Below are 17,844 nucleotides of genomic sequence, written 5' to 3' on the forward strand. Positions count from 1 at the left end.
GGCAAAGGGTCTAAATGTCGTTAGACGTGAGGGTATGTGTGGTTATGGCATGCATAAGTCACACTCACACTTGAGAGGGTTTGTCATTCTTATTAAAATAATTACTGCTAAGGGCTTCACCAAGCAGCACTGACTACACCCATCTCGCATACAAGGGTGCTCAGAGCGTTTCACTACATATTTTGTGAGGAAAATGTGATAGAGAATATGATGTATTTTTGTTTCAGGTGAACATCCTTTTAGGTGTAAACTTTGTGGCAAGAGTTACGTCCTGAAGAGTAGTTTACAGGCCCACGCCTGCAAGGTGCCCTGTCCTGAAGGGGCCGATGTCACCCCTGATGATGACGACGATGTACGAACCATGTTTGTTAATTTCACAGAATACATGTCAAACCTATTATTCATAATAATTAATTATTTTCCTGCTCGGAATCTGGATCAGAATAGGTCCTCAGTATGTTGTGCTGGTTCTGAAGGTTTGTCATCTTTGAACCCCAGTGGTGATGACATTTAACCATGCATCAACCACTTCTTGGCCTGGCCAAGATTACTCTTGTGGCTTCAGATGCTTCTGTGCATAACACCCAGGGCCCCGGTCCACACAGCGTTCATAGCACTACAACATTCGTTAGCCTATGTTAAACTATAGAGGTACTACAGGTCATAATGTTACGAACTCTTTGTGATCGGACCCAGGGCTCTCTTAGCGCTACGATAGTCATAAGTAACTTACATTAACATTGACTAATGACTATCTTAGCGTTAAGAGAGCTTCGAAAAATCTAGGACCTGGCCAGCAATTCTCGAACCGTTCGTAGCCCTACAAACTTCTTAAGCCCATTCTTAACATATTGGCTACAATCAAAGTTAAGAATTCTTAGGGCTACGAACGTTTCGAGAATAAGGGCCCTGTGGTCTCTAATCAGATGAAGTTAAGCATTGTTGGTTGTGAAGAGTGGTTGGATCGGAGACTGCTTGAGTGATTGAGTGAGTATGATTTTATACCACTTTTAGCATGAGTATGGTAGAGGACAAAGGGCTTCACACATTGTACTCATGTGGGGAATTGAGCCTGGGTATTCGTCCTTATGAACTAACGCTGTAGCCACAAGGCTACCCTACAGCCCGGTCCTTTTCTTCATTCCCCAGACTAAAACACATTTATGCCCCTTAGGCATTTGTTCGAAATATGCCTCCTCTGCCCAAACAGGGAATGGGTACCCAGTAGGGTGTGATGGTGATGAGATTCTCAGTCTTCTGGCATCGCGCAAGCAGTCTTCTGGCTACTCCTCAGGGAGCTGAGAATGAAAATCAGAGCAATAATATATAGTTCTTGGGGCATGTTTACCATTGTTGTTTATACCGTCATGATAACTAATGCTCAGATTATAGTCTGTTTGTAGGGAAAACGTAACGATGAATTTCACTCTAAACAAAAAGTAAATCGATTAAAGCGAAATTAAGATTGCGAATCCTCATAATTTTACCTTGCCAATTGAACATTCAAATCTCAGAATTTTATTCAACTTAGGATAAAAGTTGTTTAACAAACGTTCATAGTTTCAAATTGCTATTATTGGTTTGTATTACAAGGGGGTATGCACATTAGATGAAACACCAAGAACAAGTAGGGCTGGTCTAAGTTAAAGCTCATCACGTACCGCACGTGCATTTGTTTCACTGTTCCATCTACTGCGCTTACCCCCTTGTAATACAAACCAATAATAGCATTTGAATCTATGATCGTTTGTTAAACAACTTTTATCCTAAGTTGAATAAAATTCTGAGATTTAAATGTTCATTTGGCAAGGTAAAATTATGAGGATTCGCAATCTTAATTTCACTTAATTTGATTTACTTTTTTGTTTAAAGTGAAATTACGTTTTCACTGCAAACAGACTATGGCTTGCATTGTTGCTCATTGTCATAGTGGATTGTGCTGGGTTAAGAAACAGGCAGAGAAAACTAATGATTCTGGTTGTTCAGTTTAGTTCATGTGTCATCAGTATTAAGAAGCAGCTTCCTAGCTTGTCAAAACATAATCACAGGTGAGGTGAGGGCAAATAAGTATTGATATTTAATACCTTACTTTCTTTGTAAATCTGTGGACCTAAATTGCATAGTTATTTCAGTGATCAGTACTCTCAGTCCCTCTAGATTTTCTAAGCCTAACATGAGCATTGTACGTATGTATACCTAAAGAGTATGATGTCATTATTGCCCCTGTCTTCTAGTCAATCGGTGAAGATCCGGGTTAGAATTGGTCTCAGTAACCCATGCTTGTTGTAAAAGATGACTAACGGGATCTGGTGGTCAGTTTTACTGACTTGGTTGACACATGTCATCATATCCCAGTTGCGTAGATTGATGCTCATGCTGTTCATCACTTCATTGTCTGGTCCAGACTTGATTATTTACAGACCGCCACCATATAGCTGGAATATTGCGGAGTGTGGCGTTAAACAACAAACCAACCGTCTTCTTGTCTGTCCAGTTTGGGTGCAAATTTATAGGTAGTCAAAATGCATCAATAGTCCATCAGTGACTGTTTTTAAACAAGTGTGACCCCATCTTTGACTTGCAGGAGGAAGAGGAAGATGAGGATGATGCAAACACTCCCCCAAGGGACTTTTCCGAAGCAGAGGCAGGTGCTTTTGCTGATCAAATCTTAAAATATAGAACCATATTTCAAAATATTAAGCGAAGTAGTCCAGTTCATGATGCGAAGCTTAAAGAAGTGTGGGGGAACATTGCAGACTGTGTCAATGCGGTCAGTGAAGGACCTCACTGGACAATCGATGAACTGCAGAAGAAATGGGTCTCCACCTTAATAACGAGGACAAGGTCTACAAAGCCCAGGTCTCAACGTAGGATACACAAAACCGTTATAAATGCGCCAGTATTTTCAGAGGAAGAAGCAAAAGTGTTTGAGGAACAAATAGCCAAATATAAAGAGTTTTTTGAAGGATTCAGGAAAAATGATCCCACACGCGATGCACACCTTAGACAGGTGTGGTCGGAGATCACAAATCAGGTCAATGAGGTCAACAAGGGACCTCCAAGAACAGTTGATGAACTTCAGAGCAGATGGACTCTATCTTTAGTACAGAGGAACCTGCCCGACCCCAGCACATACAGTGAAAAGTACCAACGCACATGTAAGTTGAAACAGTTTATTTGCATTATTGAGTACATGGTGTTGTTATGTTGCATGCTCAACTTGGGGGGGGTGAAATTCCAGCTTCAAGTCTGTATTGTATTGTATTTGGCCTCGTGTTTATTATTCTCATGCAGCTGGGTACGTTTGCACAAAACAACCTTAGGGCTATGCATGTCTTAAGTCTATGACAGAGTATGGGAGTTAATATGACTGCATGGTATTACCAAATTGGCGTAAAAGCTCACTCACGGGCCTTTGTATGTAGAAAATAGGATCTGATCACACAATCAGTGTCGCTTACCATGCTCACTGTTAAACACTTTAGCTCCCAGTATATCACAATACGTATTGTAATACAGATGCCTGTACTGTTGTATATTATAGTACTATGTATATACACAGCCCTGGTCTGTGTGAAAGACCATGATCACATGTTCACCTCCTCACTGTCCATGATTCTTATATTTTGACTGTGGTTATAGCTACTGTTGCATCTGCTCTTTTGTAACTCTATGTTGCATGATGCAAAATGTCTTTTTGCAATATCTTGTGTGTTTCTCTGAAGTTTCGTTACACTTGGGATGGACTTGGTTAGAATGTGTCTTCAGAAACTTATAATTGTCAAAAGAGGTGACTAACATGGTAATAAGCTCACTTTTCAGACATAATCATCCATCCCTTAGCTAGAAGAGAGCATCAAATACCAGGGGTGGGCGACAATACTGGCTAACCGGTATATTGCAATTCGAACTTCACTATACGATATATTGCGGTACACTTTTTGCGAACCGGTTCTCCCGATACGATTTTCGTGATATAGTCAAAACTAATTAAAAACATTTATATTTCCTTTATATTATTATACATTAATAGTTTTGAGAATGTTTATTGGTCATATAATTGCATTTGCGTGACTTTTAAACCATATAATAAAAAAATAGATTGTTACCGCCACTCATAGGGATAAACAAACCAAAATGGCGGACGCCGCTGCATACGCTTTTTCTCGAGTTCCAAACTTTTGAGCGAAGTCTTCAAATTGGAAACATTTTCAATTGATCTCTTGTACCAGTGTCATTGTTTCAAAAGAAAGGAAACAGTAATTTCATTACTTTAACCCATGTGTTACACTTTCACAATATATTGCAATACATATTGCAATACGCCAACACATATCACAATATATCGCAATACGAACATTTTGGCGATGCCCAACCCTATCAAATACACACAGGGTGTACACAGGACTTAGTCCTTGAATGGGACAGATTGTCTTGAAAAAGGGGCTCTAATAAGACACCAGACATCTTTGTCTATATTACTGTACATTTATTAAATACATAGGTGCTTCTGAACAACTGGTAAATGTCTGCATTGGTATGCAATAATCATGAAAATACTGCAAATAATTTAAACTTTATAACTGATATTGTATTTTGTGTGCGTGATGATTGCTTGACTTAAGTCTAATAGTAATAAGAGCCTTCTACAAGATGAATGTGAGTGCCATCCTTTATCATGTTTGACTCTGGAAAGAATCCTTGAAATGGCCTTGTATGTGGTGACACAATGGTTGTAACCAGGAGCACCTTACTGGTTCCTTTTGTGTACAATTAATGAATGCATTATACATCCAAGTACATGATGTGTGTTTAACATGCTGGTGTTGTATGCAGATATCAACAGAGAATGTTCATGTCAAGAGTGCAAGCAGGTCTTCACGAATCTAGCACAGCTGAGACAGCACAAGAAGCAGCATTTCAAAGTCAAGTAAGACTGTAGTGGTGTTTTTCTTTAATGTACTGGGATATTTAACTGAATACATTGAGTCGAAGTATATACGGGCCCTGAGGAGTTGTGAGGTTCACTCACTCACCTAGTGATTCCTGTTTGGTGGAGATCCGCATGTGCAGAATGTTGGCCCATAGATACCTATGCTGGTCATAAAAGGTGACTAAGCTGATCGGGTGGTGGACACCACACATGGACACCACTCATGGACACCTCATGGACACCTCATGGACACCACTCATGGACACCACACATGGACACCACTCATGGACACCTCATGGACACCACACATGGACATCACTCATGGACAACACACATGGACACCACACATGGACACCACTCATGGACACCACTCATGGACACCACACATTGACACCACACATGGACACCACACATGGACACCACACATGGACACCACTCATGGACACCACACATGGACACCACTCATGGACACCACACATGGACACCACACATGGACACCACATGGACACCACTCATGGACACCACACATGGACACCACTCATGGACACCTCATGGACACCACACATGGACACCACTCATGGACAACACACATGGACACCACACATGGACACCACTCATGGACACCACTCATGGACACCACACATGGACACCACACATGGACACCACACATGGACACCTCATGGACACCACTCATGGACACCACACATGGACACCACTCATGGACACCTCATGGACACCACACATGGACATCACTCATGGACAACACACATGGACACCACACATGGACACCACTCATGGACACCACTCATGGACACCACACGTTGACACCACACATGGACACCACACATGGACACCACACATGGACACCACTCATGGACACCACACATGGACACCACTCATGGACACCACACATGGACACCACACATGGACACCACACATGGACACCACTCATGGACACCACACATGGACACCACTCATGGACACCTCATGGACACCACACATGGACACCACTCATGGACAACACACATGGACACCACACATGGACACCACTCATGGACACCACTCATGGACACCACACGTTGACACCACACATGGACACCACACATGGACACCACTCATGGACACCACACATGGACACCACTCATGGACACCACACATGGACACCACACATGGACACCACACATGGACACCACTCATGGACACCACACATGGACACCACACATGGACACCACTCATGGACACCACACATGGACACCACTCATGGACACCACACATGGACACCACTCATGGACACCACACATGGACACCACTCATGGACAACACACATGGACACCACTCATGGACAACACACATGGACACCACTCATGGACACCACACGGACACCACACATGGACACATGATACATGGAGACACATTAATCTTGAAACCCAGCCTGTATGATGTTTGAGATGTCCTATTTGTTACATACACTGAAGTATGGATTACGGTGCGTCACTGTTTCCCTATTTCCCATACTGTAACATCTCCAACATGCCCATATTTCATGTTGATATTGCGGGAGAAATTCCATTATAGTCTCTTTTCTGTTTCATTTCAGTTCATCTGAGCCCTCGATCAAGACCAATATTGAATTGCTCAAATGTAATTACTGTACCAAGACATTTCAAAGGCTTGACAATCTGCAGCGACATGAGAGAATTCACACAGGTATGTTGCAAGTTACTGAATTCATGGGAATTCATGTACAATTCTCAGATCTAGTCTTTGTTTTTCAGTGACTGACATAAGTCACTGCCTGTGAACATTGTTGAGCTATTTTTTAACATTATGTGAAGCAAAGACTTGTTTGATGATGAAGTAACATTATCACCTGACCATCAATAGTTGGGCTCCTGCTGATGTGGCAGTAGGATTACTAGTGTCATCACCATTACTAGTGTCATCACCATCAACTCGTATAGACACTAACACCAGGGTATGAAACTACCAAAAATGTCAGCCAGTCCACAGGGCTGGTTAGATGTAAAAACTTGCCAGCACTGACCAAAACTTACCTGCCCACAAAAAATACTAATTCACTTATTATAATTAAATTAGAACTTGTGAAGTATTGAAAAGACTAATACTAACTTCATATACATGTCTAAATTTTAACCCGACCGTCGGTCAGGTGAATTTAAGAATCTTGCAGTCTGTGTTGAAAATAACCCATCCCGGTTGGGCAGGCAGGTAATTTGAACGCTGCTAACACTCACGGTATTATCGGTATACAGATATGCCACAATGCAAAGGGATAAAATGGTGTGTTCTTACGGTACAAGGCCTTCGGTTCGGTCCATTTCGGTTCAGTATATGAGATACGATCATAATGCAGAAAATTGACAAGAGCCATCTAGCAAAGAAATGCATAGATTTTGACAAAATGATTGGATATCTAAGCATTTTTGAAAAGGTTTAAAAAAGGTTAATAAAACGATGTTACGAAAACCGAAAATAACGAATGTTTGGATTGCATTACGGTATACCGAACCGAAGACAAAATACCGAAGTTCTATTAATACTGCGGTATACTGTTTCACCCCTAGCAATGCACTTTTCAAACATTACATACTGCAATAGTTATTCTGTGTACTTGCATATTGGGTGCCAACATATAACATCTTATTATCTCTATGATTTCATTCTGGGCTGATGAAGACAATGAGCAATTTGTGAATGGTTGCCAACTGTATTGATCCCTGGATTTCTGGTCCAGACTTGATTATTTACAGACCTAAATAGCTAATAGCAATATTGAACAAGCAAAAAAACATAGACGCATGCTTCAGTTTATTTCAAATTTGGTTTTCACTTGGTTTCAGAATAAATATAAACAGTTTTGAGAGTGAGGCTATAGATGTTTTCTTTGATTTTCTAGTAAATTCTACTTAAATAACAAAAGATAGCTAGCTACCTGATGAATTTGTGTTTGTTTTGATTTAACATGCTATTTGTAATTTGTGGTCATCTAAGAACTATTTGATTATTAATACCGAAAAGATACGCTTTCTGCACAGAAATATTTAGAATATATGTTTAAAGAAATACATTATTATAATTACTGATATTGTTACTGACAGTTATATGTGAAGCCCATTTCTGGTGTCCCCCACCGTGATATTGCTGTAATATTGCTAAAACTAAAAGCAGCATTAAGCCATACTCACTCACTCACTCACTCACTACTGACGGTTACAGAAACCGTTGCAATTCTAATCTCTTAATCTCTATCTCTTGATGTTATAACTTGGTGGATATTGTTGTTGCAGCTCTGTTATCATGTTTATGGCAAAGAGCTTTGTTGACCTTTCACTCACACTGTAAACTGATGACTCTTTTAACACTGAAATTCTGCTAATATTTGGTGGTAAGATAACTTGTGGTAACAGTTAGATGGTGTAACTTGGTGTATCATTTATGGCTAAGAGCGTTCAAAACTGATATCTTTGTTTCAGGTGAACATCCCTTCAAGTGCAAGATCTGTGGCAAGGGTTTTGTCCAGAAGAGTGGTTTGCAGGCCCATATGTGTAAACACACTGGAGCTAAGCCAGTCAAGTGTCAACTCTGCCCAATGACATTCGCTGTGGATGATCATAGGCGCAAACATGCAGAGGTAAGAGGAGAGTTATTACACTGCATCATTCCCTCAAAATTTGGCATGGATAGAAGTGGGACAACCAGGAGTCAGTTTGTGTATTATGCAAGGCATTGTGTTGATAGTAGAATTGTTAGTATTTGGAAGCAGTGTGTGAATTAGTTTTGAAAAGTCACTGGCCAGGAGGGCTTGTTAAGTAAACTGGTGCTGGCCCACGTCATACTTCACTGGCCCTGCAAAATATCAATGTCAAAATGCACATCGTTCAGAATTGGTGTGATGTAGGTAGTTGAAAATGGTAAGTTATTGTCCCCCTTGGAAACAATATATATCAAACAAATACAAAAACTAAGATTTCTTTCTATCTGAGATTGTCAGCCAGCCAGTCAGGATAGCTTTAACAAAGTATTACTGGCCTGATTTACAATCAGCTAGCATTTGGCTAGCGGACTAGTAGCTATTTCGAACGCTGTTTTGAAGGGTTGTTTGGGAGTGACTTTACATATGATCACCATTTGGCTAGTTTGTATTCCGCAATACTAAATGGGCCGTGGGATAGCCTTGTGTTTGCTCGTCATGCCAGTGACCTGATACCCCACATGGGTACAGTGTTTGAATGTGGTGACCCCCACCGTTATACGGCTTTAATATTGCTGAAAATAACTAACTCACTCACTCTAAACTATAAAACTATGTTTAGATCTGTTTGAGTAAAACAAATATGGAGACTTCATGGTATTGTTACAGTGATAAACATGAAAAAGTATGGCTCTTAGATGTTAGGAATATAAAATTAAGGGGTCCCTAGATTTAAATAAGTACAGCAGCAAACGTCAAAGGGGTCAGGCTGCCACTTAACTTTGATTTGCTATGATACTTACATTAAACTGTACTGTGGACATTTATGTCAAGCCATTATTTCTACAATGTATTAACTAATATGAGCGCTGATACATATTCATGTTTTCATGCTGTTTTACAGAAAGTACACAATGTTGTTGATGATGGCAGTCGTCCCATCCTCAAGTGCGAAATGTGCAGCTGTGTGTTCAAGAGAAAGGGTACCCTCAACGTTCACATCAGAAGGGTTCACCCCAATAGTGTGGTGAGTCATCCTTCTGGGCAAAACTTCAGTGACACAAGTCTTCTTCGTCACTTTTAACATCGTTAACGTTAAAATCTGTGGTATTTTTTCATCTCTCTGGACCCTTAAGGCCATTACAGTTCTAGTTCCATGTTTTGTCTTCTGGCTTGTTCTGCAGGGATGTATCAGTCCAACTTCTAACCATTATTACTGTTAGGGGACGGGTGCCAATCTTTGTTATAATCAGTGTGGGAAATAGTTTCCAAATTTTGCTACCCAGTCGGGGCTAGCTGTGATTGAAAGTTACTAGCCCACAAAATAATTCACTAGCCTGAAATTTGAATGTAGAAACTAAGCAAAAGATTTCAAAAATAGATGAGAATAAGATATTGTTGGCATGACATGGGTTTCATCATTAAGCTACTAATATGATGAACATTTTTATCTGGCCCTAATCTTGCCTGTGTATTATAACTTAACAAGTCGGAGAGAGTGATATATTTAGAAAATTACCCCATGAAAAATCACTAGCATGGGGGCCAGTGACTGTGGAGATTTACTGGCCCAATTGGATTTTTACTATCACACTGGTTATAATTGGTCTTCCGCTACCCATGCTTGTCGTAAGAGACGTTTATCGGGACCCTGTGGTCATGTTCACTGACTTGGTTGACACATGTCATCATATTCCATACTGTTGATCACAGGATTGTCTGATTCAGACTCAATTAGTTACAGACCTCTGCCATATAAGTGGTAATTTGCTGACTGCAGTGTTAAACAAGTAACATACCAACAAAACAGACGTTATTAGGGGTGGTGTGTTTGACTGGTGGTTAAAGCATTTGCTCGTCAAGTGAAAAACCTAGGTTCATTTCCCCACATATCTGGTGTCCCTCGCTGAGGGCGTTTTGCTCATTAACCTTGATAACAGTAAAGGTAATTGCTGTTCTTTGAACCACACAGTCTTAGAATTGGTCTTGAGCGTCCTTGCTTTTCATAAAAAGGTGTCTAACGGGATCAAGAGGTCATAATTGCTGACTTGGTTGATACATGCCATTATAACCAAAGACATATCCGATGATATGGCATACTTTGCAGTGTTAAAAACAGTCACACAAATCTTTGACTTTTGAAAATTCTAGCCAACTTGGTTGGTTCATGTGTAACCCATCAGTGTTTATTTAGAAGGCATATTGCTTAGTCCAGGGCCGGTGGGGTAGCCTAGAGATTCAACTCATAACCCGGGTTCGATTCCCCATTTGGGTACAATGTGTGAAGCCCATTTCTGGTGTCCCCTGCTGTGATATTGATGGAATATTGCTAAAAGCGGCGTAAAACCAAACTCACTCACTCACTCACCAGTGTTTAAGACAATAAAATCCTTTGACCACAGAGATATAAGAATATTGTTTTTGCCTATGTAGACAGCTGCACAAGGTGACACCCCCAGCCAGCCAGGTGAGCCAGCTCCGACAGCCATGTCTCCACAACAGATGAGCCAAAACCAGCCAGTAGCTACGAACAACTTGGCCGCCGCAGTCGAACCTGCTCTTCCCACAGAAGGGGGCCCTAGAGGAACCAATGCTGCAGCCACGCCCCAGATGACAACCGAGGACCCCCAGAGGAGCTCCACAACCCCCAGTGTTGCTGCCACCCCTACCCCAACCCCCAGCATATCAAACAAGACAGGTACGCTTGTCACTTTGCTTCTACTGGTCAGGGGCGGTGGGGTAGCCTAGTGGTTAAAGCTTTCACTCGTTGCCTTTGCATGCTGATGATATTTCAAAGTTGAGTATATACATCTAATTTTGACTTGATTTCAGATGCCTGTCCCTATAAGTGTGAGATCTGCAGCCAGGCTTTCCTACAGAAGAGCAGTCTACAGGCTCACATTTTCACTCACACAGGAGAAGAGCCTCTCAGGTGCAGCTTCTGTCCAATGACCTTTGTTGCGGATGAACATCGACAATTACATGTCAAGGTAAGACAGAAAGTCTACCAGTGCCTGGCAACGTTTTGTTTGTTTGGGTTTTTTGTCGGCAATTTTAGCTATATTACAGTGGTCTGTGACATTAGAAATTTACATTCTTTTCTTGTCTTTTCAGCAAATGCACAATGTTGTCAGTGATGGTCGTCAGCCAATGTTCTGGTGTGAAATGTGCTACTGTGTTTTCAAGACAAATGGCAGTCTTCTCTTTCACATCAAGAAGTTTCATCCTAACTATTCTGTAAGTTGAATAAGGTGTCAGGGCTCCATTAGAAGTTGCACCTTGTGCAACCTGAAACTGCAAAATGCAACCTCATATTCATGCCAACTTGCAACCAGTGCTTGGTAATATTTACCTGTTTAAAGAACACAGAATTCAGATGGAAACAGAATGATGAGGAACTGGCTTGGAGCAGTGACTCTGATGAGTACACGGACGGACAGTGATTGAATGACTGTTACTGTTCATGGCATGACATTTTTGATGAAATGATCTTATCAGACTATGTTATCTTGTAAATGATGTTCTAAATCATCCATACCAAAACTCAAGCCTTATATAAAATGTTATATTGAGCAGCAGGTGCAACCTGTTTCTGTATGGTGCAACAAAGTTATTACCTGTTTGTACTGGGTGCAGGTAGGTTTCATTTCCTTAAATCAAGCCCAGGGTATAATTGCTTATATCCTGGTATCTAAGAGATTATGATAAATCATAACAAGTTGTTAAGTAATAGAAATTAAGAAACAAATGAAAACAGGTTAAACAATGTCTCACTAATTATTTTCTTGGTTTTGCAGGTACAGAATTAAGATGTGAACTCTGAAGGAGAGACTCATCAGAGGCAGTCGAGAGTGTTCGAAGGAAAGATCTGAAAAATCAGTTACAACAAATACTCACATATAGCCATTGAAATAACCAACCTCATGACTCGCAGGGTGTCCGTATCTGCACAGTCAAAACCATCATCATTGCTTGCAGGGTCTACCAAGCCACACAATCTGGCAATTATCATGACTTCCAAACAGTTTTGTTGTGAGTCAGGTAGAAAGTTTGGAAGTTGTGTGTAGCTAGTGAGTGCCACTTGATAGGTTATTTGTATTTGTACAAGGACACTTCTTTCACCCGCTCTCAAACAGCTGTGACATTCAAACCCTCATAAAAGAGGGTTATTTACACTTTGTTTTCATCCAATGTGCTGGACTCCTATCAGGACTTATCCTGTTGTTAGAGAAGTGGATGAACATGTAACTCGTCTTATGCTGGGAGAGGGGACTGCTTCATAGAAACAGCAAACCACCATCCTCAATCCCACCTTGTAACACCAGCTTCCTCCACCACCTGAGAATACATAGTGCCACTTGTGTATCAGCCATGGTAACTACTTTAGCCAGCCAATCGAGGCAAGGAGAAGAGAAACCAACAGGTGCTGTGACAGTCAGCACCCAGTATGTCGCCAAACTGATATTCTAGCTTGTTATGCCCACAGTTGACTCAATCATGGATTTGAAGTGTATACAGAACAGTGACAGGCAAGACACAAGCACTGGGGCTAGTAGAAACCACCAGTTGTACAATGATATAGTTATATGTGTAGTTGTGTAGTCAAGTTTGATGAGTAAAATATCAAATATTATTAGAGGCAGAACAAAGTCGTAGCACTTCATCTTACACAACATGTGACTTGTACCCTATCCTATTTCTGTGAATAAATTCATGTTTAAGCCAATCAATCCAGATGAACATTTTTCTTCATTTCTTCAAAAACAAGCTGTGAATTTTACTGTGAATGGGTATTGGCTGGCATACTGGTTAAAGTGTGGGATAGCCCACACCATGTAGACTCATTCGTGAACAATTCCTGTTGTTCCAGGACAAGCCGAATAGTGACTGGAGGTTACAGAAAGGGCGAGTGGTGACAAATGCATGAAGACTAAGATTCGCTCATTAATGTGATGTGTGGAGCCTATGTTATCTGATTTGCCATAGAATCATACACACCAGGTGTGAGCATGTCTCCTCAAAGAATACCTCTTGTACTAGATCCTACACTCTTATGATGATTGTTCTCTTAGTACCAGAACGCCTCCATGGAGTAGTGATTGGAGTGTCCGAGAGCGGAAGGTTGCGGGTTCGATTCCAGACCGCGTCATACCAAAAGACGTTAAAATATGGTACTTGTTGGTCCCTGCCTGGCGCTCGACAGCCACACATACACGTCCTCATATGAGGAAATATTCTGAAGTACGACCTTAATTAACCCCATTTCACCTCACCTCTCTTGGCACCAAGAGCATACTTATTGTTTCACAAGAATGGTAATCCCACTGGCTCGCTTAAGGTGTTCTATTAATCCAACACACCCATAAATTGCCACATTGAACTGCTGCAATGTGGAACTTTCACAAGCATTAAATCAGGGTCAATCTTATCACTTTCATTTTTCTGCCAAGTAAACACTGCATGTCCTAACAGAGTGCATGTGAGATTTTTGGTGATGTCAATTAATATTAGGTTAAACCTTGCGCAAACTTTTTTCCAGCATTTTCTAGAACAAATTGTGTTTTTCAAACAAAAATCCCCCGACTGTCAAGTTGTTGGCTAGGAAATGCACAATCAATTAACTCAGGTTATGAGTTAGTGAGTTGGGTTTAGGCTGCTTTTAGTAATATCACAGCAATATCACAGCAGGGGACTCCAGAAATGGGCTTCACACATTATGCACATGTGGGGAATCAAGCCCTGTCGTGACCAGCGAACACTTTTACTACTAGGCTACCCCACCACCCTAGCTCACATTAAGAAGTCACTGTCAATATTTGCTCTGGAAGAGTTGGAAGCTGATCAATACTAGCTGGCCAAAGGTTATGTAAGAAAACCCGCCTCTTTAAGGATTCATCAATATTTAACACAGAGTCAGAACGATTGGCATGAAGTACATATGTAAATACACTGAAAATACACTGCAAAATTCGTATCAGGTGAGATTGGCCTTTGGACTGTATGAATATTGCCGCAAAACAAAAGGAACTACAAAAAAAGTTGTACATTGTAAATCTCTCCATTCGGAATGTACAAATCATATTAGGAAGATAGTAATGTTGGAAGCAAGCAATTTTCAGATCTTTTTGTAGATATCATACAGCAACCGCTTTTAAACAACAACCGGTGCGTCGACGACTGGCAAATATGCTGATTTGTCTTGTAGGTGTTAGCCCAGTGTTTCTGTTTTTTGTAAAAGTATACCTTTTACTCGTGCACATACCTTCAGTGAAGCGGGGATCAGCAGAAGATCCAAACAGACGGTACCAGGCAAGGTTGGTTGGTGTTATGTTTAGCGCTGGAATATTGCTGAGTGTGGCGTAAAACTAGTCACTCACTCACTTAATGGAGGGCTTGCTCCAATAGGTCAAGATTTTGTACTGGAGGAAATCTTGCGTATTCTGCGAACCATAATTACCTTACCATGCTCTATGGGATTGGCATCTGGACTCCTAGCGGCCAAAGTAGAGTTGCTACCGCCTCATAACGTCAAAACAATACAAAACAAAAAAAACCCCTAAACAGCACGTGCACGATGTGGCCAAGCACTGTCGTCCATGAAGACTGGCCAAAGAGATGGCTAAATGGTTAGATAGGTTGACTGAAGGATACATTGATTTAACACCAGAAAATATTATCTTGGGTTTTAAGGGGAGAAATAATAATATACAATTATAGACTGGTGATGAGGTCAATACCTGTATTTATGGACCCGCGAAAAGCAATATTGACCGAGGACGAAGTCCGAGGTCAATATTGCTTTTCACGGCCATAATGATGAGAATGGCTTGTGATGAGAATGGCTGTATTCTCCCATGGAGTTGTCACTCGTGGTCGACCGGAAGGCTTACGGTCCTTAACGTCATTAATGTGTTGATATTTACTGGCCACTCGGATGATAGTCGATGGATGACAACCATTACCTCTAGTAGTATACACAATGGGGCTACGGGACCAGGTCCCTCCCAAGGGCTCAAGTTTTAAAAATATTTTTCTTGCAATAGCCCCCAACGACATGCCAGCATTCCGCATGCCAATAACTTGCCATCTTTGAGTAGTTGTCAGTTGCGGAAGCCCCATATCGACTTATCAACAACGAACTCGACTGATTTTCCAAGTTATCGAGTTGTAAGAACAGTTTACTGAAACTGTATATACCATTCAAAAAAAGGTAGGGATATTGGATTTACAAGATTGATAAAATGCAAATGATGAAGCCAAGGAGAAAACAGATGATGAAGAGAAATTAAGGGAAAATGTGACAATTTATTCCATTCCTTTGGAAATGTTTCATCTGTATTGATGTATACTACTTTTTCTCATATGCGTTGGCATTGGCTTGTGGTATGCTCGCAAAATGGAATAACCCCTACTTGTTTTAATGGTATATTTGATTTACAGGTATTGCGCGTGATGCTCACCTTTGATCGTGGCATGCTGCATATCTAAATTCAATGTATGTTGCGTTCGTACTGTCAAAATAATCATACAAACATAATTATGATATGAATATAAATGGCTATACGGGAGTTGAAAATCATAGGTGTTGCGATAATTTTTCCATGTGTATACCGCACACTCACACTCCCGCACACTCACTCACTCAGTTTGTCACGCCACGATGATTCAAATTACAAGACAGGGGAGATAAAATGCAAAATGTAAACCAAAAGTCACTGTGTTCTTTAATCTGATTGGCTGAAAAACATGATCGAATGTATTTGCAATACTGTTTGCTGCGTATTTTAGAATAGGTACAAATATCGCACACAATTGTATTATTGCGTCGTCAGCAGTTGCGACGTCATTCAAATCATATTGTGACGTCGGAATGACGTTACAAGTGAGCAGTTCCAGATCCTGTACCCGTACTCGATGTCAATGAACGCAGACAGAAAAACGCGTGTGGACCTTTGGTATATTTTTGTGTTTACAACGTCGATAAACGGGATTATTTCATTTGAAACCTCCGGCTACCGCCATCAGTTTCAAAGGAATTCCTGTGCTTCAAATACTCAATAACACCCCGTGTTTATCTCCTATCTGAATACTCGAGTAAGGAACGAAAGATTCATTATTCAAACAGTGAGTGGGTGAGTGAATTTAGTTTTACGCCGCACTCAGCAATATTCTAGCTATATGGTGGCGGTCTGTAAATAATCGAGTCTGGACCAGACAATCCAGTGATCAACAGCATGAGCATCGATCTGCGCAAATGGGAAATGAAGACATGTGTCAACCAAGCCAGCGAGCCTGACCAACCGATCCCGTTAGTCGCCTCTTACGACAAACATGGGTTACTGAAGGTTCATTCTAACCCGGACCTTCACGGGTTATTCAAACAGATATGGTGCACACAAAAAACAAAAACCAAAACAAAATAAAACCCCCCAAAACAAATAAAACAAACAAACAACGAAACCCGAAACATGTGGAATGTTGGGTATAGCCATAAATGTAAAATATTCTGAGATAAAAAGGGAAGAGAACGATAACAAGGTAATTGTTTTGTAAAGTTCAGTTTCTTGATCACAAACTACACCGTGACTTTCGCTGGGCGTCACGGTCACGCACACAGCTTGACCCTAGAGGCTTGATGTGCAAAATATCGAGAAGCAGGTTTCCTTGTAAGAAACGTAAAATTAATTTGTGATTTATCGCGGAATAAATGTTATATGTCGGTTCAATGGTGACTGTCAGTTCTTTTAGTTAGCATGACTTGCATTGCTCGGTGACTGATACGCTGTTCTTCATTTCGCTAAATTTGGCTCTACATGTTATAGTTGTACGACTCGGCGTGTGCTGAAACCGGTGATGATGATGATGATGATGATGATGATGATGGTGATTTGGAGTGAGTTGGGTTTCACGCCGCTTTTAGCAATATTCCAGCAATATCACGGCGGGGAACACCAGAAATGGGCTTCACATATTTTACCCATGTGGGGAATCGAACCCGGGTCGTCGGCGTTACTGACAGTCATGCGACCTGAATTACCAGGACTTCATGTCCCAATCTCCAGAATGCACTTGTCAGACCACAACTACGATGGGATGTTTACCCCGCATTAGAGTGCTGTAAAGTATGACAAAAAATGGGCAACATATTAAGAGATGAATAACAGTTTTAGCCTGTGACAAAAGTATAAGTTAAAACAAT

General features: G+C 41.0%; 1 protein-coding gene across 1 annotated transcript in view; it reads left to right on the forward strand.

Moving 5' to 3' along the window:
- The window catches only part of LOC124279019 (probable serine/threonine-protein kinase kinX), a 28,122-nt gene extending 14,743 nt beyond the window's left edge, over positions 1-13,379 (forward strand). The window contains exons 7-16 of the mRNA XM_046714815.1: positions 228-352; positions 2,585-3,158; positions 4,837-4,930; positions 6,531-6,640; positions 8,428-8,585; positions 9,550-9,672; positions 11,079-11,343; positions 11,478-11,635; positions 11,760-11,882; positions 12,443-13,379. Coding sequence (XP_046570771.1) covers positions 228-352; positions 2,585-3,158; positions 4,837-4,930; positions 6,531-6,640; positions 8,428-8,585; positions 9,550-9,672; positions 11,079-11,343; positions 11,478-11,635; positions 11,760-11,882; positions 12,443-12,454 — 1,742 coding nt within the window. The 3' untranslated portion in view covers positions 12,455-13,379. The remainder of the gene's footprint in view (positions 1-227; positions 353-2,584; positions 3,159-4,836; positions 4,931-6,530; positions 6,641-8,427; positions 8,586-9,549; positions 9,673-11,078; positions 11,344-11,477; positions 11,636-11,759; positions 11,883-12,442) is intronic.
- Positions 13,380-17,844: the final 4,465 nt, after the last annotated feature.

This window comes from Haliotis rubra, unplaced genomic scaffold (assembly GCF_003918875.1).
Source record: "Haliotis rubra isolate DU_JTF1 unplaced genomic scaffold, ASM391887v1 Scf1066, whole genome shotgun sequence".
Taxonomy (NCBI): Eukaryota; Metazoa; Mollusca; class Gastropoda; order Lepetellida; family Haliotidae; genus Haliotis; species Haliotis rubra.